Raw genomic sequence first — 24,830 nt, forward strand, 5'->3', positions numbered from 1 at the left:
TTTATTTTTTTTTCACGTGGAGAAGTTTAATGAGAGAAGAAGAGTAGAAGAGGAGAGGAATAGAGGCCGGCCATGGGCATGTGGGGGGAAGCAGGGAGGGAATGGGGAGAGAAGGGCTATAACATATTTTCTAAAAAGTACTTTAACCCTATAATTCTCAAACTATAAAAGTAGGTACATATATAAATTGCAGGCCCAGCTCCTGCCACGGTCAAGTAAGTGCTCCCCAGGCTTGAAGCACTCAGTCCAAAGTCCCCTCATCCTCCCAGTATATACCCAAAAGAAAAAAATGAGATAATCAAAATATAGCTGACATCAATAAAATAGAAAAGAAAAATAAATACAAAGAATCAATGAAAGGAAGAATTGGTTGGTTAAAAAGGTAAACAAGAGCAAGGCCCTGGGTTCGGTCCCCAACTACTAAGAAAAGAAAAAGAAAAAGAAAAAAAAAAAGGTAAACAAGATTGACAAACCTTTAGCCAAATTAACCAAAATAAAGAGAGGAGACATTATTATAGATAACAATGAAACTCAGAAAATTAAAAGAACCTATTTTAAAAGCTATATTCAATGAAATTGGGATTCTAAAAGAAATGAACAAATTCCTATATTCAAACAATGCATTAACACATTAAAAGTAAGCCAAGATTAAATAAATAATTTAAACAGATCCAAAATCAGCAACAAGATTATAAAGATAATAAGCCCCACCCTTTACTGCCCAACACATATGCAAAAAAAAAAAAAAAAACCAACCTATGAAATGGAAGATTTACTGCAAAATTCTACCAGAACTTATAAGAATTAATTAACATTAATGCTGAGACCAGCATGGTCAAGTGTAAGGGACAGAATGACATGGTTCCAACCCCTGGAATGGAACCAGCAGGGCATGGGCCTCCATAAGTGTTGGTGGTTGCTGTGGGCATAAGGCTTATTTATATATTAGTGTACATATTTTCACATTCCTCCTCTCTTCCAAGGTTAATTGCTCCATGATAATCAGAGTCCAGGAGACCAGGGTGTGTCTGTTTCAGCAAAACACTGTGACTGACCTTCAGGACAGCCTTAAGGCTGTGGGAAAGAATGCTGAAAACATGAGTATAAACATATATAATTTCTCAACTATGCAAATATAAGGACATAATATGAACTGTATAAGGAGCATCACAGATCTAAAGGGACAGAAGCAGCTACACCGTGAGCCAGCCTGTCAGAAAGATACAAAGACAAGCAGATACAAAGGTAAGCAGATTCCTGAGTTCAAGGTCAGCCTGAGTCAGAGGGAGTTTAGATACAGGACAGGTGTGTTGTGGTTTGCCCTGAAGTTATCTGTATTTTGATGTTTATTTCACTGCTCCAAGGACAGCTGCCTAGTCACGTACTCAAGAATCTGGTGACTTCACCAGAACCTCCTCACTGAATTTGTAAAGTACAGGTGAGGGGTAGGTACAGGATAGAAGGAGGCCTGTCATTGGAGGAGAAGGAAGGATGGGCGGGAGAGAAGTTTGAAGGAAGAGGAGGAGACTAGAGGAGAAAGAAAGAGACAGGAGAGAGGAGAGGGTGAGAAGCCATGGCAGGTGATGTTAAGATTCTGCTCTGTGGGGCTGGAGAGATGGCTCAGTGGTTAAGAGCACCCGACTGCTCTTCCAGAGGTCATGAGTTCAATTCCCAGCAACCACATGGTGGCTCACAACCATCTGTAAAGAGATCTGATGCCCTCTTCTGGTGTATCTGAAGACAGCTACAGTGTACTTATATATAATAAATGAATAAATAAAAAAAAAAATTAAAAAAAAAAAAAAGATTCTGCTCTGTGTATCTACAGGTTGTTATTAATGTTCCTAAGGGATGGATGGTACCGGGCTTTGTATGTTTAAGTGGGCAATTATATCTTATCAATTGGGTCAAAGATTATTGTGTTATGTGTTCTTTTATGTGAGGGTTTGAGTATGGGAGAGTGTGGTGGCTGGAGACACTGGGCCGCTGCGGAGTTGGTATGTGTTTCTGCCAAGATATCTAGCAGATATCTTGGGACCCCGCAGTGCGGACCTAGCGAGGGAAAAGACAGCTATACTTTTTTTATTTTTATATTTTTACAACAACACAGGTGTAGTAGGAATGGTAATTTCAGGGCTGAGTCCTACCCAGCTATCTTATTGTTTGCACTTGTGCTTTCTGTCTCTAAGAATCAAGGGACTAGGATCACAGGATGAGATAATCAAAAGAGAACCTAGAGTAATGACTGAATTGATATGTAAATTAAAAACTGGGTTTGATCTGCAAGAGATGAGCTATCCAGAGAGTTTTTAGAAGAGCAAGAGAAAACTGTCTCAAGCAGAACACAAAGAGAGATCAGTCTGGAAAGCAGAACATAGGCTCTCAGATTGAACCCACAATTTGACTTTGAGTTGTTTGTTTTACTGCTCCCAGACGCCCTTCTCTCAGAATCCCTCTCCAAACCAAGGCTGGTCCTTAGCATATCAATGCTACTCAAGTTATTCTATCAAATAGAAAAGGGTCCCAAAATATTTTATGAAGGTGATATTACCCTGATATCAATACCAGATAAAGACTGTACAAAAAATAAAAAAATTATAGACAGAACTTAGAACTTTCCGAAGAACATATGTGTAGAATTTCTCATTAAAATGCTGTCAGGCCAAATTCAAATTCGTATCAAAAAGCTCATCTGTCAACATCTCTTTATGACAGAAGTCATGGAGCGTGTAGGATGAAGGAAGCACGCATAGGTCAACATCATAAAGGCTACACAACAAACCACAGTGAGCACTGAAGGCTACACAACAAACCACAGTGAGCACCACGCAAAAGGAAACCTTAGCGATTCCACCTAAAATGAGGAAAAAAAAGCAGGTGTCCACTCTCTCACTCCTATTCAATAGAGTACTTGAACTCTTAGCTAGAGCAAAGGACAAAAAGAGATAAAAGGAATAAAAATAGGAAAAGATATTATGATAATCATGATAGGATCCTTAAAAAGAAAAAACCCTAAAGGCTCAAATTAAAAACTTCTTAGAGCTTATAGATAATTCAAACAAAGTGGCAGCATTACAATTAACACACAAAGACCAATACCCTTCTTGTATTCCCATGGAAAAAAATCAGAACTATTCCCATTCATATTAGTCATAAAAGGGTGGGGGGATGGACCTAAACAAGGTAAATAAAGACTTCTATAATAAAAATTCTTTACAGCACTGAAGAAAGAAATTGAGGAAGATAATACAATAGGGAAAGACATTTTGTGTGCATGGATTCAAAGAATTAATATTGTGAAAATAACCATCAAAGCTTATCTACAGAATCAATGATCCCAATCAAAATTCCAACATTATTCTTCACAAAAAAAAAAATCCAAAATTATATATGGAGGCACAGAAGACCAAGAACAGCAAAACAATCCTGAATGAAAACAGTGATTCAGAAAATACTACTATCCCTCATTCTAACTACACTACACAGAGAGAATGACAAAAACAGTGTGGTACTGGCAGGAAGAAAGACCAAAGGAACATAACCTTGATTCCCTGATGTAATTCCAAAAAACTTAAGTTATCTGATTTTTGATAGAGATACCAAAAATATACATCAGAGAAAGGACAACATCTTCAACAAATGGTGCTTGAAAACTAGACTTCAACATACAAAAAAATGAAAGTAGATCTTTATCTCTCACCATGCATAAAACTCAACTCCAAATAGATCAAGGACCTGAGCATATGACCAGCTACCCCAGCTGCTGGAAAGGAGAGCAAGCTTCAACTCAGAGGCACAGGTATGGACCTTTTCAATGAGGTCTCAGAGTCACAGGAAATAAGACCAACAAGCAACGGATGGGATTTCATAGAACTGAAAAGCTTCATTACAACAAAGAAAACTGTGAAGCAAGTGAATACACAGCCCACAGAATGGCAGAAAATCTTTGTCAGCTCTACACTCAACTGAGGATTACTGTCTAGAATATACAAAAACAAAAAGCAAAAACCCTTTAAACATTAAGAAAATATTCTTAAAAATTAGCTATACAACTAAACAACAAACAAAAAACCAATGTCTAGGCATCATAAGAATACTGGACTTTCTTAGACATAAAGGAAATACAAATTAAAACTACTTTGAGAATCCACTTCACCCAATGAGAATGGCTGACATCGGGAACACGGTACAATAAATGCTGGCATGGATTGGTGAAAGGGAAACTCTTATATTTAGTGGGATCATAAAACAGTGTAACTGCTTTGGAAATCAGTTCAGAGGTCCCACAAAAATCTAGAAATAGAACTGCCCTTTGACCCAGCTACACTACTCATGGGCTTATACCCAAAGAACTTTATATCCTACCACTGAAACACTTAAAACATCAATTCTCTACTGCTGTATTCAGCCAGAGAGGAAATGGAAACAACCTACCATCAACAGATAAATAAATAAGAAAAATGCAGTATGTACACACAATGGAACACTACTCAGTTGTAAAGAAAAACAACATGAAATTTGTAAGTAAACATATGGAACAAGAAAAAAATATATACTGAGTGAGGTGAGGCAGGCCCAGAAGGACAATGCCACATGCTCTCTCTCATCTGACCATCTCTTTTAGTTTGTGTACTTTATTTGAAACACAAGTGGAAGCCAGGAAAGTAGAAAAAAGCCTTGGGGGAAGAGGAGATACCGTAAGAAAAGGAGGGAGAGTAGAGCAGAGGTGAAAGGGAAGTAGTGAGGGGAGCAAGGAGAGTGTGGAAATATAGAGAACATCAGGGGAGAAAGGAAGGGATGACCCAAAGGAGGGGATACAGAAGCCTACTATCACAAAAGCCAACTTTAATAAAATGTGGAGGGATAGTAGGACACATGTGAAGAGAAAGGAGGAATACTGAATTGAAAAATTAAGCAGGGATGGGGTTATGGAACAGGAGAGACAATAATAGGTGGGCTAACCAAAATCAAGGATGTATGAAGAAGTATTACAGAAACTGTAGTGAGAATTTTGGCTTCTTTGAAATCCCAGTTGTGTTATGTATGTTTCTGTTTCAATCCCAGGTGTGGGATGTTGGGCTGCTTCAGAATGTCCACAGACACTAACTATGATTGTCTTGTGCTGCAGATGGGGGGCATGGTTTTTGCCAGCTACAGATGCTTTAATTCTGGAGACTCTGAAGAAAGTATAAATGAGAGTGCCCCTAGAGGGAAGGACTGTGGCAGCTGCTGCCTCAACTGCTGCCCATCTGCTGCTGCTTTTACTGGGTTGCTGGGTTGCTGGTTGCAGATTACCTGATGATAGAGACTGGAGATTGGACTTGCACTTAGGAACCCAATGGCCCTAATCAGCAGGAAGTAGTCTAAAGAAGTCTATGCCCCCCTTCCCCTCTAACCTTCTTTCTCTCCTACCTTGTGTTGGGGAGTTGAAAGGGTGGTAGATACACAAAAGTCAATAAAGAAGTTAAAAAAAAAAAAGGTATGCCAACAGGAGACGCACTGGTTAGTAAGCTAATTTCGAAATACAACTTCAAAACAATAAGAATTCAAATGGAATGAGTCTGCAAGGATGAACAATGTCACCCCCAGAAGAAATGGGTTACTACGTGTACTTTTCAATAGAAAGCATGAGATACCTTCCTACAAGTTATTGGTCAAGGAGGACCAAGTGGTCTCCAAAACAACCCAAGCTACTGCTGCTGCTCTTAATTACCACCGTAAGCACATGGTAAGGCCCTATTGTTGAAGGTACCAAATAACCTGGTTGTAGATCTACAAAAATCAATGTCAAAGTAACCAGGAGACTTCCTCGTGGCCTGGCTAACTTTCATAGTGCCCGAAGGTACAATGGTCTTTTGAACCCTGGGCCGTGGACCCTGCATAAAACAACAGAGACCTGTCAGAGAAACTACACTCTGGCACAATAAAGGCATGACTGTTAGGGGGCAATTAATTGTTTTGTTACTGGCTTGAGGCCTTCTCCACAAGAGAAAGTCTGGTCAAAAGTCCATGGCTGGAGAGGTCATGGACCCTAGAGTAGAACTTGCTATTGTTATTTTGCTAAATAACCATGCTGTCAAATTGCCACTGTGGTGGTTTGAATAAAAAAGGTTCTCAGAGATTCCTATGTTTGAATTCTTGGCCACAGAGAGTGGCAATACTAGGTGTGGCCTTGTTAAAGTAAGTGTGTCACTATGGGGTAGGCTTTGAGGTCTCCTATGCTCAAGCTCCGCCCACTGTAAAATGCAGTCCTGCAGATCAAAATGTTGCACTCTCAGCTCCTCCAGCACCATATCTGCCCGCATGCTGTTATGTTTCCTACCACAATGATAATGGACTGAACCTCTGAAATGTAAGCCAACCCCAAATAAATGTTGTCCTTATAAGAGTTGTCTTAGTATGATGTCTTTCAAGAAATAAAACTCTAAGACACCTAAATATTTATGTGTGTACACATAGTCCTAGGCTGCTCTTAACAGTGGTCAGAAAAACATTTTTCAGTCAATTCAGCCAGTGGAGAGATGGACAAAGTGCTGAGAGAAAAGTGCTCGCCAGGACCAAGGCTAAGGGGAAAGAAGAGATAGAAGGATGTGAGTGCCTGGGTGAGGTTTGGGACTGCTGTAAAACAGTCTTCGTGGCATGATTATTATAATAATCATGACCTCACTACAGCTGTGTTACCTGCACAAGACCAGGACGTACACAAGAGCAACCCAACCAAAAGACCTCCAGGCAAAACCCCTTAGGAGGGCCTGACAGTGAAGAGTTGCTAGGGAAACTCTTTTTTTTTTTTTAACTGTTTGAATTATTTTTTTACATTTTTTTATTTTATTGGATATTTTTTATTTACATTTTAAATGTTATCTGTTTTCCTGGTTTCCCCTCCAGAAACCTGTTATGCCATCCCTCCTCCCCTTGCTTCTATGAGGGTGCTCCCCCACCCATCCATCCACTCCCTCCCACCTCCCAATCCTGACATTCCCTCCCCTACATTGAGGCATGGAGCCTTGAAGGACCCAGGGCCTCTCCTCCCATTGATGCCCAACAAGGCCATCCTCTGCTACATAGGTAGTTGGAGCCATGGGTTGCCCCATGCGTACTCTTCGGTTGGTGGTTTAGTCCCCGGGAGCTCTCGGGGGTCTGGTTAGTTGATGATGTTGTTCTTCCTATGGGTTGCAAACCCATTCAGCTCCTTCAGTCCTTTCTCTAACTCATGCACTGGGGACCCCGTGCTCAGTCCAATGGTTGGTTATGAGCATCTGCCTCTGTATTTGTCATGCTCTGGCAGAGCCTCTCAGGAGACAGCTGTATCAATCTCCTGTCAGCATACACTACTTGACATATGCAATATTGTCTGGGTTTGGTGTCTATATATGGGATAGATCCACCAGGTAGGGCAGTCTCTGGATGACCTTTCCTTCAGTCTCTGCTCTACACTTTGTCTCCATATTTCCTCCTCTGAGTATTTTTGTTCCTCCTTCTAAAAAGGACTGAAGCATTCACACTTTGGTCTTCTTGAGCTTCATATGGTCTATAAATTGTATCTTGGGTATTCTGAGCTTTTGGGCTAATATCCACTTATCAGTGAGTACATACCATGTGTGTTTTTCTGTGATTGGGTTACCTCACTCAGGATGTTATTTTCTAGTTCCATCCATTTGCCTAAAAATTTCAAGAAGTCATTGTTTTCAATAGCTGAGTAGTGCTCCACTGTGTGTCCATTTTCTGTATCCATTTCCCTGATGAGGGACATCTGGGTTCTTTCCAGCTTCTGGGAAAGCCATTTTTTTTTTTTTAAGATTTATTTATTTATTATATATAAGTACACTGTAGCTGTCTTCAGAAACCAGAAGAGGGCATCAGATCGCATTACAGATGGTTGTGAGCCACCATGTGGTTGCTGGGATTTGAACTCAGGACCTCTGGAAGAGCAGTCAATGCTCTTAACCACTGAGCCATCTCTCCAGCCCCAGGGAAAGCCATTCTTTATGAGGATATGGCCACTGCTAGGTTTCCCATGCTCTAGCAAATGCCCCACCTCATGCAAATATGGGAAGCACTAACTGGACTTGGTGAATTTTTCAAAAAGCAAAACAAAAACATGAAGTTGAGGAAGAGGGCATGCTGGGAACATGGGGGTGAGTTATAGGGACAATATTTCATTGTATAATATATGAAATTTGGAAAAAAAATAAAACAACTTGTCTATTCATTCAGCCAAACACACTGCGGTTATATAATACATTAGTCAGTATTTAATATTTTGTTGCTACTTTTTTCAGCGTCTCATTTTTAGTAATTGCCTAGTTTTATTTGTATTTCCTCTGTTTATATATAAAGCATATGAGAATACTTGAAAAATAAGTAAGTTTCAAATGTACTTTAACAAAGTTAAAAACTATCATGAAAAATCAAAAGGAATTTTTTTAATAATTTTATGGGTTATAATTAATTAAAACCCATAATTTCACTTACCCTTGGATTACATATGGAAACTGATGACTCTGGGCTGGGTCAGTCTGTGCTTGTGGAAGAGTACGGTGCCTCAATCCTTCTGAAGAACCAGCAACTAGTGACAAACTCTCTTGACTGGGTGATGGAGTGGTTGAATCAGAATGATCTGAATTCTACAAACAAGCAAGCAAACAAAGTAATTATGTCTTGCCAAACATGTATTTATAAAATTCCTCTGAATTTTAGAAACTGATTTGAATCTCGTAGCCAATAAAACATACTTTAATTTTAATAAAACCTTAACGGTCAGAAAGCCAAGGTTGTAATAGTATTATTGCATTTATCAGTTAGACAACAGAATAACAATCTATAAAAATATACATATGAAACTATGCAGATTAAACTACAGCACAAAAAACTCCTTTCCCAATGCCTAACACATAACAAGTGTTAAATAGTGCCACCAATTCTAGTCTGTGAACTGTTACTATAGCCAGATATCTTGTACCGTACGTCTGTACCAGTGTTAGTAGAATGAGGAACAGCAGGGATCTAAACTTCCGCAGTATCTGACACTAACCAAGAGTATAACCTTAACAAGCCATTAAAGGTCTCTCTATAGCCTCCCTCTCTTAGAAAAACAGGACTGCCCGACATTTTCAGACTGTTTTCAACTCTAAACTTCTATCACTTTAATATTTTATTTATTTATTATATATGAGTACACTGTAGCTGTCTTCAGACACACCAGAAGAGGGCATCAGATCTCATTACAGATGGTTGTGAGCCACCATGTGGTTGCCGGGATTTGAACTCAGGACCTCGGGAAGAGCAGTCGGTGCTCTTAACCACTGAGCCATCTCTCCAGCCCTAAACTTCTATCACTTTATGAATGCCACAAACAATTTTGTTTTTACAAGCCAACAAGATGCCAATCAGGATTGTAGCCCTCAGGCAATGATCGAATGGTTCAGTAAGTACAACTTTGAAAAGTTCCTCAATGAGTAACTGTTAGAAAATTGGCTTTCCAGTGTTTTATATATTTAAAACATAATCGCATTAATTATAGCAGTCTCATCTTGAAGTTAGATACAGTGTTATTTGTAAGTCCTTCTAAGCTTGTTACAATTAACTGCCTCCTGGGGCACAGGCCTCTGATCCTAGGAACTGGGAAGTAGAAGCGGGTAGATCAGCAGTTCAAGGCCAGCCTCAGCTACACAACGAATTCAAGACCAAACAAAGTTACATGAGACTCTATCAAAAAAACCAAACGATGATCAGAAAGAAACAAACAAACCTATCAACACCAAGTGTTCTGTCTTTTTATTCAGGTTAGGTTTTTTTGTTTGAATATTTGTTTTCGTTGTGGTAAGGACTGAACACACAGCCTCACCTATGTAGGGCAAGTGCTATACTGCGGAACTATACCCCAGCTCTCTATTTAGTTTTCAGAGCAGAAAGAGAATCTGAAAAGTTTAACTCCCCTCAAAATAACTCACAGAATTGGTGCTGGATGCCAGTGCTCCGTGACTTTCTCCATCGGTGCTGGATTTTGGAGAACTGGGAGGACTCCGAGAAGCACAGACTAGATGAACCATATGATACTCATCTTGCTAAAATTAAAGAAGATCACATTTAAAGAAAAATGTACAGTACAAAAGTCACTAGCTAAGCTGAACTACTTAAGACTTAAATTCCTTTCCTTTCTAGCCCAGCCATTTTGTTAGCAATAAATTGATCAGTGTTTGCAGGTAAGTTTGCCATTTTAATACTTCAAGGCCTTCTGAATTCAGTATTTTCTCTCCATGCTTGAAGAGTTGTTTAAATACCCAATAATTACTATGTTAACAGTACTTGACATATGTAAAGCAGACTTGAAGCAACAAATAGTACAAAATTTTATCAACACAAATTGTTATTTCACTAGGAAAGCATGTAGTATTGCACTAACAAAATAGAGGCCCGACACACCTTTGGACAGACCTTTGACTGGTTTCTGAACTTTGATTACTTACATATACTCGGTCTCATTTGCCTTAATTTTAGCAAAGTGAAGTACAGCTTTTTATTGCTTTCCAAATTAAGCCGCCATTTTCATCTATAACATTTACACACAGGTATAGAGCATGTCCTTGAACTGTATTCTACATATTCTGAATTATTTCCACAAACGTACAGATGAGGGAACGCACTCTAACTACTGACTGGCTTGGTCTTCAGGCTTCAGTGAGGCCACATACACATTTACAGAAGACAAAGCTGATAAGCTGGAGAGCAACTAAGAACAGCAGAGAGTGACCCAAGTGATAGAAGACTCTTACATGCACATGAGCAGGACGGGTAGGCAGAGTCAAGAAAGATCTCAGAGTGAGGAGTGGGGAGGCTTGATCAACTTCCAGGAACCTTAAAGAAACTTAGGACACGGCTAACAGACCAAGCTAGCGTACTGGGACACAATGACGGACATATGTCAAAGTCTTCTGCATAAAACTGAGAAGCATAAACCACAATTGCTTTAGGAGCCTAGAGGATGAAGTTCTTAGGGCTATGCAGCTTACAGAAAGGCTTCAGACAGACAGCATGAGGTAGTGTTTCTTAATATATAGAATCTCTCTGCTTCTGAGCAGGAAATACTAAAAAATATATATCTATTGTGTATCCCTATAAACCCAGTGCCAAAAGATCATACTAATAATGGTTAATCACAGCCCACATTCACCTTCAGGGATACATCTATAGAATATTTTATAACTAAACAGTGTGCAGAGCCAATGGCAACATTTTACAAAACAAAACAAATAAACAAACAAAAACAACTTTAAGAGAAACAGTTCAAAGAACTATTTAAAATGTAACATGGCCCTTGACAAGGTCTACAACAATCAAATTCTGAGAGTATTAATGTGTAGGTTTTAAGCTATTATTCAGAAAACAATGAACAATAAATGCACCTGTATTTCAAAAAGCAGACAGCATTAACAGTTTTCAGCAGGAAAACAAAACAACTTTAAGGCTAGCTCAGTGGTAGAGCTATACTAGCATGTGCAAAGTCCTGAGGATGATCCCAGGATCACAAAAGAAACCAAGTGCAAACAATAAACAGGGGAGCATGGTTTAGAACTAGTCTACATGATACCATAATGGTGGAAACAGATGAGACATTTGTCAAAATCCATGAGACATACACCACCCAGAGTAATTAACTCTGAGTGTGCATAATTTAGAGTGAGAGTGTCCACTGATCACAACAGATAACTAAAGCTGGTGGTCACACCTGGGGGAGGCTATAGAATAGGGGGAAAGTGGATGAGAGATCTTTGTGCTGTAAACACACTGAAATATTACTTAAGCAGAAGAAATACATTGACACTCTATTTTAAACTTCCTGTGCCAGAGCGAAGTGTCAACTGTTAAAGGCGAGGCACACAACTGAAACATATTTATTAGGTTCCCACAGGTGAGTATAAACAGAGGAGAACAGGTCGGGAATACCTGCATCTAGAGTTATGTTAAAAAGCCCAAGCACTAAATGTAAAGCTATTCAATATTGTGTAGTCACAAACAAAAGGTAGCATGTCAAGAGTACAAGGGACAGTGAAGTAAAAGGTGGCATCAACTAACCAGCAGCCAAGCTGACTGTCAAAACCTGCTCTGACCCATACCCAGCGCTGCCTGAGCATCAGCACTTACACTGGGAGCGGATATGGCACCGAGGCAACTTCCTACTTCCTGTCCTGAAATTAAACTGCTAACTCAAACAATTTTTATTAAATCGTTACATGGCCCGACTGAAAATGGGTTTAAAGAGATGTTCTTTAAATTTAAATTTTTCACTGCTGTAAACACTATTCCTGCAGTCCTGAAAAACCAATGTTTTCTTCTAAAAGACAAAATGCATCTGAATACAAATATGTCACCCCACGTCAGACTTAGCTCAACGGGCATACAGAACTGTTGGCCAAACAACCTCTGTGTCCTGTTGTTTTGTTGCTTGTTTTACTTATTTTTCTTTGTTCTGCTACCCACAGGGGTTGATGAACTACACTGGCTAGACAAACCCTGAGAGGCGGCTTTTCTCGCTCTTCTAAGGTAGAAGGAGAGCTTACTTTTCTGAGAATGTCTTTCAGCTGCAGATGGTCAGGAAGTAGTCTGCCAGAATACACCAACCTCTGGTCTTTTGTCAACTAGAAATGGGATAGAAAAAAGAAGTCAGCCTTTTAATTACGTAAATTTAAGGTTAGGGATAACATGACTAAATCTGGATAAAACTAAGCTCTCCTTGGGGGACAAATAAACAGAAAACACATATTTTAAGATTTTTTTTTTTAGCCCAGGTTCTGCTGAAGGCGGTTAAGAACTGAGTAAACGGCTGCACATCCATAAACAAAATGTAGGTCACCACCATAAAGCTTGACAAACAGGTAAACTAGAAATCTGTTTTATCAGCTATAATGTAGTGCTCTTAACTAAAAGCCTTCAAGCTCATATAAATGAAAAAGCAAAGGACTTCTATCACTAATTAACAGAAGATGCCTTTTCAAGATCACCAATTATTTTGAACTGTTTTTGTCAGTACTTTTTAAATATGAAATATACACAGATTTAATTTCTTCCCTCCAAATATAACACGGAAGAGCTGATTGGTCTTAATTTGAAAGTCATTTGCATCTAAAGGCAAGTTCCATACCTCCTCTACCTTTAACTGTTCCTGCCACTCAAAATATCTACACACACTTAAAACAGCAAAACCAACCCAACAGAAAAGCCAACCCAAGTCCATGGAGATTCACCTCTGCAAGTAATGCATAATAGAAATGTTCTGCTTGGCTCTGTTACACATTGTACTTCATGAAACATCTGCTAAAGTTCACATTGTTAGCACTATTTAAAATGAGTGTGTTTGGTAGTCCCCATAAGGCCTATTTGCAAACCATTCCTTGAATTCCATGAAAATAATTTATTAGCCATATCAAATGTCAAATCCCAAATCCAATCCAAGCTATAAATATAATGTTTAACAAACTTTATTTTCAGCATGGCTATGGTAAGTCATATAACTAAAAGTCTTAATAGATATTGTCATGCTGAGTGAGATCTATAGTTCAGGCACTCTAGATACTGAAGACGCAGTTATCCTTTCAAGAAGTTTAACTGATAGACATGATTTTAGTGTGCTATATCTAACATGTTACATGTAAATTCCTATATTAAACACAAAGTTTTTTTTAATCCCAAATCTTGAAGCCTATAACCAGTACATAAAAACTCAATAGAGTTCTATGACATTAGAAAAACATATTTGGTCTTCATCTCATTTCCTGCCATTTAACCTCTCTGTAATATCCTTACCCTAGAACAGTAATCCTCAACCTTCTTAATGCTTCAACCTTTTAATGCACTCCCTCATGTTAGAGTGACCCCTAACCATAAAATATTTTTCATAGCTACTTCATAACTGTAATTTCGCTGTTATGAATCATAATGTAAGTATCTGATATGCAGGATATCTGATATGCAAACCCAGTGAAAAGGGGTCGTTCAGCTCTCAAAAGGGGGCACACCCCACAGGGTAAGAACCACTCCTCTAGATTTTGTTTGCTAATGAGATAACCAGTATCTAGAGAGAAATAAATAGTCTTGGGATAAAGCTTGGTTTCCAGGGGAACCATCCCTGGGATTAGAGTTGTCACTTCCTGTTTCGATCTCCAGAAAGAGGGTCCAGTTTGAGTTAACAGATGGTCAGTGACTTAATCAACTATACTTATTTCCATGAAAGACCAAAAGGATTGAGTTCCAAGAGTTTCTGGATGGCTAACAGGGAAACAAGTTGAGATGTGCGACATGGCTGGAGATCATGGAGGACCTAAAACTTCTTCACTGCCTTTCATCCACACATACTTCACCAAATGCAGCATGCCCAGCTAGCTACCCAGCAGCATCCTTTATCCCCTAAGGGCAAGTAGGTACGAGAGTTTACGGCCCATCCAAGAATATTTTGAGCAGCATAATTTGGTCTTGAAGGGCTTAAAAAAAAAAAGATACAAAGTTGAGTGGGTAAAGAGGAGGGGAGTGGATGTGGAAAGAAATAGGGGCTAAATATTATCAAAACACATATGCAACTTGAAATTTAAAGACTAATAAAATTTCTTTTTTTAAAAAAAAGTAAAGGTGTATAGAAATTCACCAAGCTCCCTTCTCCCGTATTTCACCCTGTGCAGCTCTTCAGCTAAACCTTTGTCCTTCATAGTAACTGTTTAAGTAACCCCGTCTGAAGAGGGAAGACAGAGGGACAGACCAGTGGTACTTAGACACAGGATCTGACAGTTCGTCTTCATAAATAAGCTGAATTAGATGACATGCAGCTAGTGTCTTCGGAGAAGTTTTCACAGGTAGTGACTAGAAGTTACAAAGTATTTTGAATTGAATGCTCTGATTCTAAGAGAAAGCAAGAGTTTCTTATTCTGCAACCTACAGGCAGTGAATGGTAAATTATTGCATAAGTTCATGCTAGATAAGTTAAGCAAGGAGTCAATACTGATCAAATGAACCCTAGAGAAGTTCATTTTATAAATATTATAGCATTATAAATCATCATTTTCCCACCAGCCTCAACGTTTCATTAGAGACATTAGTGTGTTATACTATCACTTGACCTAAAGAACAGTCCTTGTGCAAATTCTCCTGCACGAAGTAGATGGAATGAGAAGAACCACTATCATGTTAAAAAAACCTCTCAAGTATTCATCATCAACTGACAGTCTATAGTTCTTATCCTATCCCACTCCTCCCTACCCAGACAAAACCTCACCTCTAGTAGAGTACATTAAAGCAAATACATCTCTCTTTTCACTTGGTTTGGTGCAAACACTAGTGTTTTGTTTGTTAATAACTGTAAGACTGCCACATCCAACCATGAAGCTCAATGTTTCTCACTACTCTAAAATTCCTTAGAGATTGTTTGACTCAAACAAGAGCCTCATACAATTGATATGATTGGGTTATATCGCTTTACTATTTTTATGTTTTTGAGACAAGGTCTCATGTAGCCTAGGTAGGTCCCAAGCTTTCTACACAGCCACAGATGACCTTGTGAACTCAGCCTCAGGTGCCCTATATTTTGCTACAAATGAGCTTGAACTTCTGGTTCCCTTTTCTGCACTTCCCAAGCAAGCACTGGGATTACGGATGTGTGCCACCATGTCACAAATGCTGGCCCAGACCTATAACCCCCAAACATTTCCAGTTTCTTTTCATTTGTCCTGTGTGCTTTTAAAAGAAGTCATCTCATCTTAGTTACATTCTGTCCTGTTTGAGCCACATGTATCCCCTGGCAATCCACAGCAGTAGTTAGTGTGAGAAGGTTAATTGGATTCAGATTAAGGTCTTTGACAGAGTACTTTGTAATAGTGCCATCATCCCTGCACATCACTGATTTTGGCACATGTAGATTAGGATGGTGACTTTGAGTGACACTGAGCTTGATCGGTGGTTCTGATGTTGCCAGACTGATCTGTCCCTTAAAAATTTACTATCTACTTTACTAGTTACCTACATAGTTGCTGAGACCCATTCTTTCATTAGGAGTAGCAAACTCCGTTTCCTAATTCCATAATTCCTTCTGGTTTTAGTATGACGTTCCAGAACTTTATCTTATTAACTCTTTTATTATTCGGTCTCTATGAAGAAAACACCACAATGTACAACTACTGCCTTTGTCAGCTTTCAGAGTAAGTGCCCCACGCAACCTCCAGAGCGACCAGTGAGGTGCTAATTTTTTCCCCTTTTGTATCTTGGTGCGTTCACAGAATTTTTGCTTTGGAATCCTAACTCTTGTTTTTCCCAGTTAGCCTCAGACCACTCCATGTTTGACCATTATGGATCCCTTTAAAGTCCCTTTAAAGTCCCTTTGACATAATCTGTAGCTGCTCTAACAGTTTTCTTACTGTCAGACACAAAATGCCCTTAGGTTCATTCAGCTTCTACCTTTTCCGATGAGGTAACTTAGGACTGCCACTGATCAGGCACCTAATTCTTTTTCATTGAAACTGTACTGAAAGACAGAAATCTGAGAATTTGGAGTACTTACTCTTGTCTTCAGGAACCAAAGCTACAAAATCAGTTCTTTATTTTTAGGGGGAAAAAACCTTAAGCCCTGAGTTCAGACTTATATTTTCTATTTCGCATTTTCACTTATTTGTCTCTTCCCTCACCTTTAAAAATATACTTGATAATGGCATTAATATGCTATCTGAAAATTGTTTTTATCTATTTATAATCTCAAAATAATAACCAAAGCTGTTTACATATGATCTGAATGACGTCTGTGATTCCTGATAGTCCCCTCCGTATCCTTAAGATAAATCCCAGTGACTTGCATCTGAGAGCTATAACTCCAACTTGCCAGACAAAATATACCGGTTCAATAGTGGCATGATCGCTGGAGCTTCAAGCAGTTAACTTAGACTCATAGCTTGTCAAAAGGCTGAGAATACAAGATTGATGAGAGTTCAGTCTGAAACAAGACATCTATTATCACCTCCCTCCAACATGACTCAGGAAAACACTGTAGGAAAGGATGCACAGCATGCAAACGCTAGAGAATGGAAAGAAGTGTGAAAGACTACCTTCTGGACGTGAGATGGCTAGTCAACCACAATTTATTCCACTTAACAAGGCTGGGCCTGGGGAGGGATTCATTGGCCCACTCCTCCTGAGGAGCTATGAGCAGTTAGTTAATGGTTGCTGGTAAGGGGGCAGCATATTCCTAAGTGCTATAAGCATTTATAAGTGCCCCTTGTTCAAGTAAATAAAATTTAAGTCCACTTGTAACAGTGTATCCCTTCTCATTATATGAATACACATACATAGTTCTCTTTTCCTTCTTACATAAAAGGCAGGAAACCAACGGTGCTTGTTTTCTGATGTCATGCTTTCTCAGTATATCCTGTAGGTAACACCTTAGGCATACACAAATAGCTTCCTAATTCCTCTTGACAAGTTTATAACATTCTACTGTACCTAAGTGCCAATAAATTTATTTATATTTATTCAAATGCTCCCAGGCTTCTAATATACCAGAGACCTTCTCCTCCCACATTAGTCTATTTATCGCTGCATTCCTTGCAAAGCATCCTACAAAACGATCACTAGGAATGCTAGTGAACATTGTAACATAATGTAAACAATCTTGGTAGAATAACAGCTATATCCCTGACCTCAATCTATACTATAGAGTAATAGTGATAAAAACTGCGTGGTATTGGTACGGAGACAGACACACTGACCAATGGAATAGAATCAAAGACCCAGAAATAAAACAACATACACTAACTAATATGAGCCCCCCAACATATATAAAGCAGAGGTTCCTGGTATGGCCTCAGTGAGAGAAGATGCACCTAACCCTCAAGAGACTTGAGGCCCTAAGGAGTGGAGAGGTCTGGTAGGTTGGGGGGTGGGGAATGGGTACATCCTCTTGAAGATGGGGGAAGAGGAATGGGATGCAGAACAGTCTGAGAGTGGACCAGGAGGGGAATAAGGACTGTACTGTAAAATTTAACTAATAATATTAACGACAACAACACTGTTACCTACATAGTGGGTCTGTTCATACTTGAACAGTCTGAAATGTGTGTACTAATGCACTCTGTCTCATAACTAAAACAAACAAACAAACAAACCCCAAAACACTCCAAACCAAACCTAACTGGAACAGACTCAAGAGGAAAGAACAGCAATATAATGAAACAGTAATTATATAAAACTAAAAATGCACTTTGCCCCACAGGAGAGAAATACACTGTATTTTCAAGAGAGATGGATTATTGAGAAAGTTAGTTCCCAATTTTTTTTTCTTTTGTGGTTTTTTGGCTCTTTTTCTTTCTTCCTTTCTTCTTCTTCTTCTTTTTTTTTTTTTTTTGTATTTGTGTTTAGAAAAAAATATTTGTATGCCAAAAGAAGAGTCCAATAGAAAGAAAAAATTGCAGAATAGAAAACATAGAATACCAAGAGTAACATCATTGATTTGTTACTAGAAACTGGGAACTGGGGTCTTGTGTATAGGGGCTGGACTCACAGAATATAAGAGAGGGGGGGGGAGTGTGTGTGTGTGTGTGTGTGTGTGTGTGTGTGTACACAAGTCAGGAAATGTGTACAAGATCCTACAGTCACCACCCTGTGCCTGGAATTTCTAATCTACAAAAGGAGGATAATAATAGTATTTACTGCATAGGCTGGAGTCTAAGAACAGAAGATATAGCAACCTCTTAGAACAAAGCACAACATTCAGGGATCCACAGATATTAATTTCTGGTCTCTGTATCACGTGGTTTCATGACACCCTACAGGATTCTGTGAAATTGTTGGGAGTTGTGTCTAGCATTAAAGCAAAACGTTCAGGATACTCAAGAATACAACTGACACACACCCACACACAAACTTGGCCTACAACTGACTGAACAAGAAAGTCTTGACCCATACTAAAGTAACTTCCCAGTCTCGGTTTCAAATGACATTTCTAATAACAACACAGGTCTTCAGTCTCCTCTGTATGAAGAGAAATACATTTTGATGTTGGCAAAACATCCATGTCCAAAGCGTAAGTCATTTAACCTTGGGTTTTTAGTGGAAAACGGTTTACCAACTGCTTCTAAGTAAGTGACTTGTGCATTATCTACTGCAATTCTGAATAGAGTACCTCTACATTTTAATTAAAACTGTAACAGTAATGGATTAATCAGAAACTACTGCTTCTGAGAAAGAAATAAAAATGTTAGAATATGCAGCATTAAGGATCACTGGCACACACACATCCAGTATAATCCACTAATCTATACAATGTTAATAATACATATTAAATACACTGAAAAATCAATTTTATAATTTAGACTGAGATTAAATTTTCCCAGAGGCAATAGCTTCAGACACTTCAGTCTTCAGAAGCACATGCTTGAAAACCTTGCAATATAAGTTACAACACATTCAGCAGTATTACTCATTTCAAAACACAAGTCCTAGGACTAGGGAGACGGTTCAGTCAGTAAAATGCCTGCCCTTCACGAATGAGGACCTGAGTTTGGATTCCTAGCACCCACAAAAATCCAGGCACGGTAGCAAACACCTGCAAGCCCCATGTTCAGCAGACAGACAGGTAGACCCTGGAGCCCCCTGACAGGTCTACAGGTTCAATGGCGTCCCTGTCTCGTCAGCTGGGCAAGCGTCTCAGCTATTAGACGTGCATGTTGCTTGCATCAGTTGCTTCACTACTGCTGTGATAAAACACTGACCACACAACCCGAGGAGACAAGGGTTTAATTTATCTTACAAGCACACCTGTCACTGAGAAAGTCAGGGCAGGGACCTGGGAGTTGGGAATTGAAGCAGGGATTATAGTGAATGCTGCTCACTTGGCTTGTCCTCCATGCCTCGTTCACTTGTTTTCACACCACCTACAAGCACCTGCTCAGAAGTGGCACTGCGCACAGCTGGCTGGGTCTTCCCACACTAGTCTTTAACCAAGAAAGTGTCCAGACTTACCTATGGGCAACTGTCTCTCATAGAGACATCTTTTCAATTGAAGTTTCTTCTACCCAGGTGACCTTAGCTTGCATCAAGGTAATAACAAAACAAACAAACAAAAAACAAAAACAAAAAACAAAAACCCTAACCAGAATACAGCTTTTGGAAAGGACCAAAGTTCTGTTCCCAGAACCTACTTGGATGTCTCACAGTTGCCTATAACTCTAGCTCCACAAACACTCAAAAAATTTTAAATTAAAAAATAACCAAAGTAATAAAATTTCATAACTAAAGTGATCATCCAGACTACTGATAATAACTTTTATATCAAAGATAAATTTTCAAAATCAAGTATTTTGAGAATTCCTAGCTCCCAATCTATGGGTCTCTCATGTGAAAGTATGCATAATTATTAAATTTAAGAACTAAGCAGTCATAACAATGCACATCATTAATCCCAACACTCAGGAGGCAGAACCAGGCAGATCTCTGAGTTCGAACCCAGCCTGGACTACAGAGCAAGTTCCAGGACAGCCAAGACTATAGAAAGAAATCCTGTGTCAAAAACAAACAAATAAATGATCTAGTGCACATCCCATTTAACTTAAACAATGCTATCTAATGACTAAGTTAATAGCCCGGAGAGAATGCCTTTCCCCAAAAACTCTTCTTAAAGCTTATCTACTGAACAGAAAAATGAACAATGACTAACTAATCTTTTAACAGACTGAGGGTAAGACTCAGAAGTATCCAACAAAAGGTTCTGATACTTACGAGACGGTATCATAGCCTCCCCCATTTATACCACTGCAAGACAGATTAAAGGGTCTGTTCTCATTTCAGTAGTGTCACTGATCTTTGACCCTATGGCCTTTTGCTCAATTGTCTATCCAATACCCAAAGTCCATTTTCTCTTTCCATCCAGGTGCTTTGTTTCTCTCAGACTGAGACCCGTTTATCCAACTGCTCCCATATGTGACAGGTTCTATGTTTTAACTGGCAACTCCTGGGTAACACACCAACAATGAACGCCAAATGCCAGGTCCTCCTCTGGGGCTCTTTCTCCTTCCCTATGCCACTGGTTCTTAAAGTGAAATACCTGGGCATAGCCAATCCCTCTTTGATCTTGCCTCCTATATGTAACTGGCATCAGATCCCTTAAGGCTATCTGCTCAAGTCTACCCTTTCCCTATGTCTACTGTTCAGTGCCTAATACGAATCATTCTCTCTTGGCTATGCTTTCACAAGAGCCTCTCAGCTCATTTTCTTGCTTCCACTCTAAAGTCAGGAGCTACAGTGATCTTTTAAAAACACCAATCAATCCTGATCCATTCTAAAACACATAGGATTTAATTCTAATTCATAAAAAGAATGTATTATTACTATTATGTGAGTTCACAAGGGTGGGAATCGGGTGGACAAACGCCTTCACCCAAAGCTATCTCACAGGGCTATTAGTTCTGATCCCCTAATTGTGGCTAGTCCTGACTTCTTATTTCTCTCCAACTTCCTCGAGTAGTTTTTCCTGATCCGCTCTCTAGCCAAGCTAGCATTCACTCAAATTCCCAAGTTCTCTGCCAGCTTGGACACTCGAAGCCTAATTTTAGATCCTGACTTTAAAACAGCCTTAGCCAGGCCATCCTGACTTACCAACTCAGTAGTTTCTCTTTTCACTCATCCTCTTTCTTCCTGTCCTGAAACAAACCACAACCACTAAGTTTATTTACATGTTTGTGTCCATAAAAGAAATACAAATGTTAAGAATGAAATGGTTCACTTGTGATCCTACAGTCTAGCACTGTGCAAAGTAGACACTAAATGAAATGTTAAATGAAATACTGAAAGCTCAAAATAGTTTGCACATCTTTGGGGGGGGGAACTTCATTTTTATCATTATTTTACAAGTAATTAAGGAATAAAATGAAATATCCCATTGATCACATTACCTACTTTGAAACACCAGAAGAAACCCACTTTGCTAATGTCTACAAATGACACACTAATATTAGCAGATTATACAAGCAACTGTGTGTTAGTACTTTAGCATTTCCATCTAAACAGTGGTTCACAGCAAGAAAACTATTCAGAGAAGCAGAACACAAAAATGTAACAAAATCACAAGGAAACCTTCTAGAATATGTGAAACAAAAGCAAATGCAGACACAGGTATAGGGTGATTAGAACTCACACATCACTGATGGTGTAAAATGGTGTCACTACTGTTGAAGACTTTTGCAATTCCTTAGAAGTGAGAAAAAGTAACCCTAAGACACAGCACATACATCCAATTACATCCCTAGGTATATACCACAAACAACTAAAGTCAAATATCCACATCAAAACTTATGTAATGGTGGGGAGGGCGGTAATCGGGGGAGGATGGGGAGGGGAACACCCATACAGAAGGGGAGTGGGAGGGGTTAGGGGGATGTTGGCCCGGAAGCCGGGAAAGGGAATAACAATCGAAATATAAATAAGAAATACCCAAGTTAATAAAGATGGAAAAAAACAAAAAACTTATGTAATGTTCATAACCTCATTGCTGATAATGGCCAAAATTAGAAAGAACCCAAATGTCAATCTACTACTGCATGAAAACAAGCATACACACATACAATGACATATTCAGCCCTAAGACATGCTGATTCATGTTATAACACATACAATGACATATTCAGCCCTAAGACATGCTGATTCATGTTATAACACACGCCACTGTGATGGTAAGTGAAAGATACCAGATATAAATAAAATGTCTTACATTTATGTTCCCTTTACATGAAATGCCCTAAATAGGCCAGACGATTAGTGGTTGCCAAGAGGTTGGAAACAAAGAAGAGGAAGTGACTATTAATTGGGTAAGGATTGTATTTGGGAGGTAATGAGAATGTGCTGCAGGTAGGCAATAGTGATACCTGGAAAAATACAAAAGGCCACTGAGTTGTATAATCTAAATGACAAATTTTACATTATGTGAATTATAATTTGGTAAAATATTGTTGCTCTCAACTGAATATTCAAATGCATTCAGATTATCCTAAGTTTTAAAAGAAAACTGAATTGATTTTGAAAACAGAAAAAAATGAGTTTTTCATATGCCTAAGTTAAGTAAGTGACTTAAAACTTTTCTTTGTTAAAAATTATTTCAATTTAAGTACCAATGAACTGAAGCATGAGGCAAGCCAACTGACAGAATATTTAAAAAAAAAAATACTACTCTGGAGAAAGTTTTCCTTTTTAAGAGGTTTGAACAGAAATAGATTGAAACCACAGAACCAATTATATAGGACAGAAGCTCCTGAGCTCAGAATTCTACACTTCATCCTATGAAGTTCACACTGAACCTGGCTACATTGACTGTTCAGTAAACCTAGGAATCCTCCTGTCTCTGCCTCCCCACAGCTAAGATTACAGGTATGTGTGACTCTCTGCCCAGCTTTTATGAATATCCTGGCTTGAATTTGAAATGTCTCTGAAGATCAATGCGCTAGATTGGTTGTCAGCTGATGGGGCTTTGGGAAGTGATTAACTTGTGAAGATTCTGATAGACTAACCTACTAATTAGTCAGATTGATGGTTTTACTGAAATACAATGGGAAGTTGGATGTGGGACATCATTTGGACAGAGGTCTCTCAGGGTATGTGCCCTGGAATGGTGTGCATCCAATGGTCTTTTCTGACCTTCTTGAGCACATATGGTACACATACATGCATAAAAATCTAGAAAATTAAAATATTTACAACAGCCTGGCACACATGAATTTATCAAACCAACTATATTTTCATATTTCAAAAGAGTCACTATTATGGAAAGATTGAAGTTTATATATGTGTATATAGGTATGAATGCATTTGTGTGTATATATATGTGCATGTGTGTGTATGTATATAGACAGGTAGATAGAGGACTAAATTGGTCTCTGACATATGACTTATAAAAATCATGTCAAACTCAGAAACAAGACCCACACATTTGCCCTCAAATGTGGGTCCTAGCATATAATGTATACATGTACATATGTTAATAAGTATCCCTGTAGGTATAGTGTAAAGTTTTAAAAGGAGACCAAGAAAGCTATAGGTAATAAAGAATGATAGAATATAGGCAAAAGAATGGTCATTTTATCTGTATAGTAGTTTACTGAGATATATAGAGTTTGTAACTGGCCAACTGTTTGTGTAATTTCTTAAACTAGCTATGTGATCCTTCTATTTGTACATTAGTCAGAATAAAATGACTTATTTTAAAAAAAGACCCTGTCTCAAAAAAAGAAAAAAAAAAAAAGAAAGGAAAAGAAACAAAAACAAAAACAAAAACGTCTGACCTAAAAAAATCATACCATTATACCCAACTTTGGCCTAAGCAAATTCCACATAATTTCAAACTTTAAATTATGTGAATTTTTTAAATATGCTAATTCAATGAAAGTTCAATCCTCAACTGACTGGTAAGTTCTAGGAAGTAGCATACAAGTACTTTTAAAAATAGAAACTATAACATTTCATTTCCTACACAGCTCAGTCATGAGCGTTTTAAGTGGCTTTCAAGAGGTTACCAAAACAGCCTCTAGCCCCTATCAGATCCTCTGCAAGAGAAACAAGTACTCTTAACTGCTGAGCCATCTCTCCAGCCTCATACATCTTTTAAAGTTCACTTCATTATTTTTCTGTTTATAGGTATATGGTTGATAGTCAAGTCACATGGCAGCCTTCATGTCATTGTATATAGCCCTATGTGGGGGGTAGGGCAGGCAAGTGTGTATGTGGGGGTGTGGATTAGGGTGTGTATGAGCGTGGGGGGGGGGGGGAGGCTAAGGGCCTTGCCTTTCAAGTCAAACCAACTTGTGTTCAAATCCAAA

General features: G+C 38.8%; 1 protein-coding gene across 2 annotated transcripts in view; it reads right to left on the reverse strand.

Annotated features, from left to right (window-relative positions):
• Herpud2 (HERPUD family member 2) overlaps positions 1-24,830 on the reverse strand; it is a 45,332-nt gene that overhangs the window by 15,328 nt on the left and 5,174 nt on the right. For both annotated transcript variants that reach the window (XM_087560860.1, NM_001024988.2), the window contains 3 exon segments: positions 12,561-12,638; positions 9,954-10,067; positions 8,476-8,627 (listed from right to left, as the gene is read on the reverse strand). In XM_087560860.1, the coding sequence (XP_087416986.1) occupies positions 8,476-8,627; positions 9,954-10,067; positions 12,561-12,638 (344 nt within the window).

The sequence above is a fragment of the Rattus norvegicus genome, chromosome 8 (genome assembly GCF_021556685.1).
Source record: "Rattus norvegicus strain SHRSP/BbbUtx chromosome 8, alternate assembly SHRSP_T2T, whole genome shotgun sequence".
Classification (NCBI taxonomy): Eukaryota; Metazoa; Chordata; class Mammalia; order Rodentia; family Muridae; genus Rattus; species Rattus norvegicus.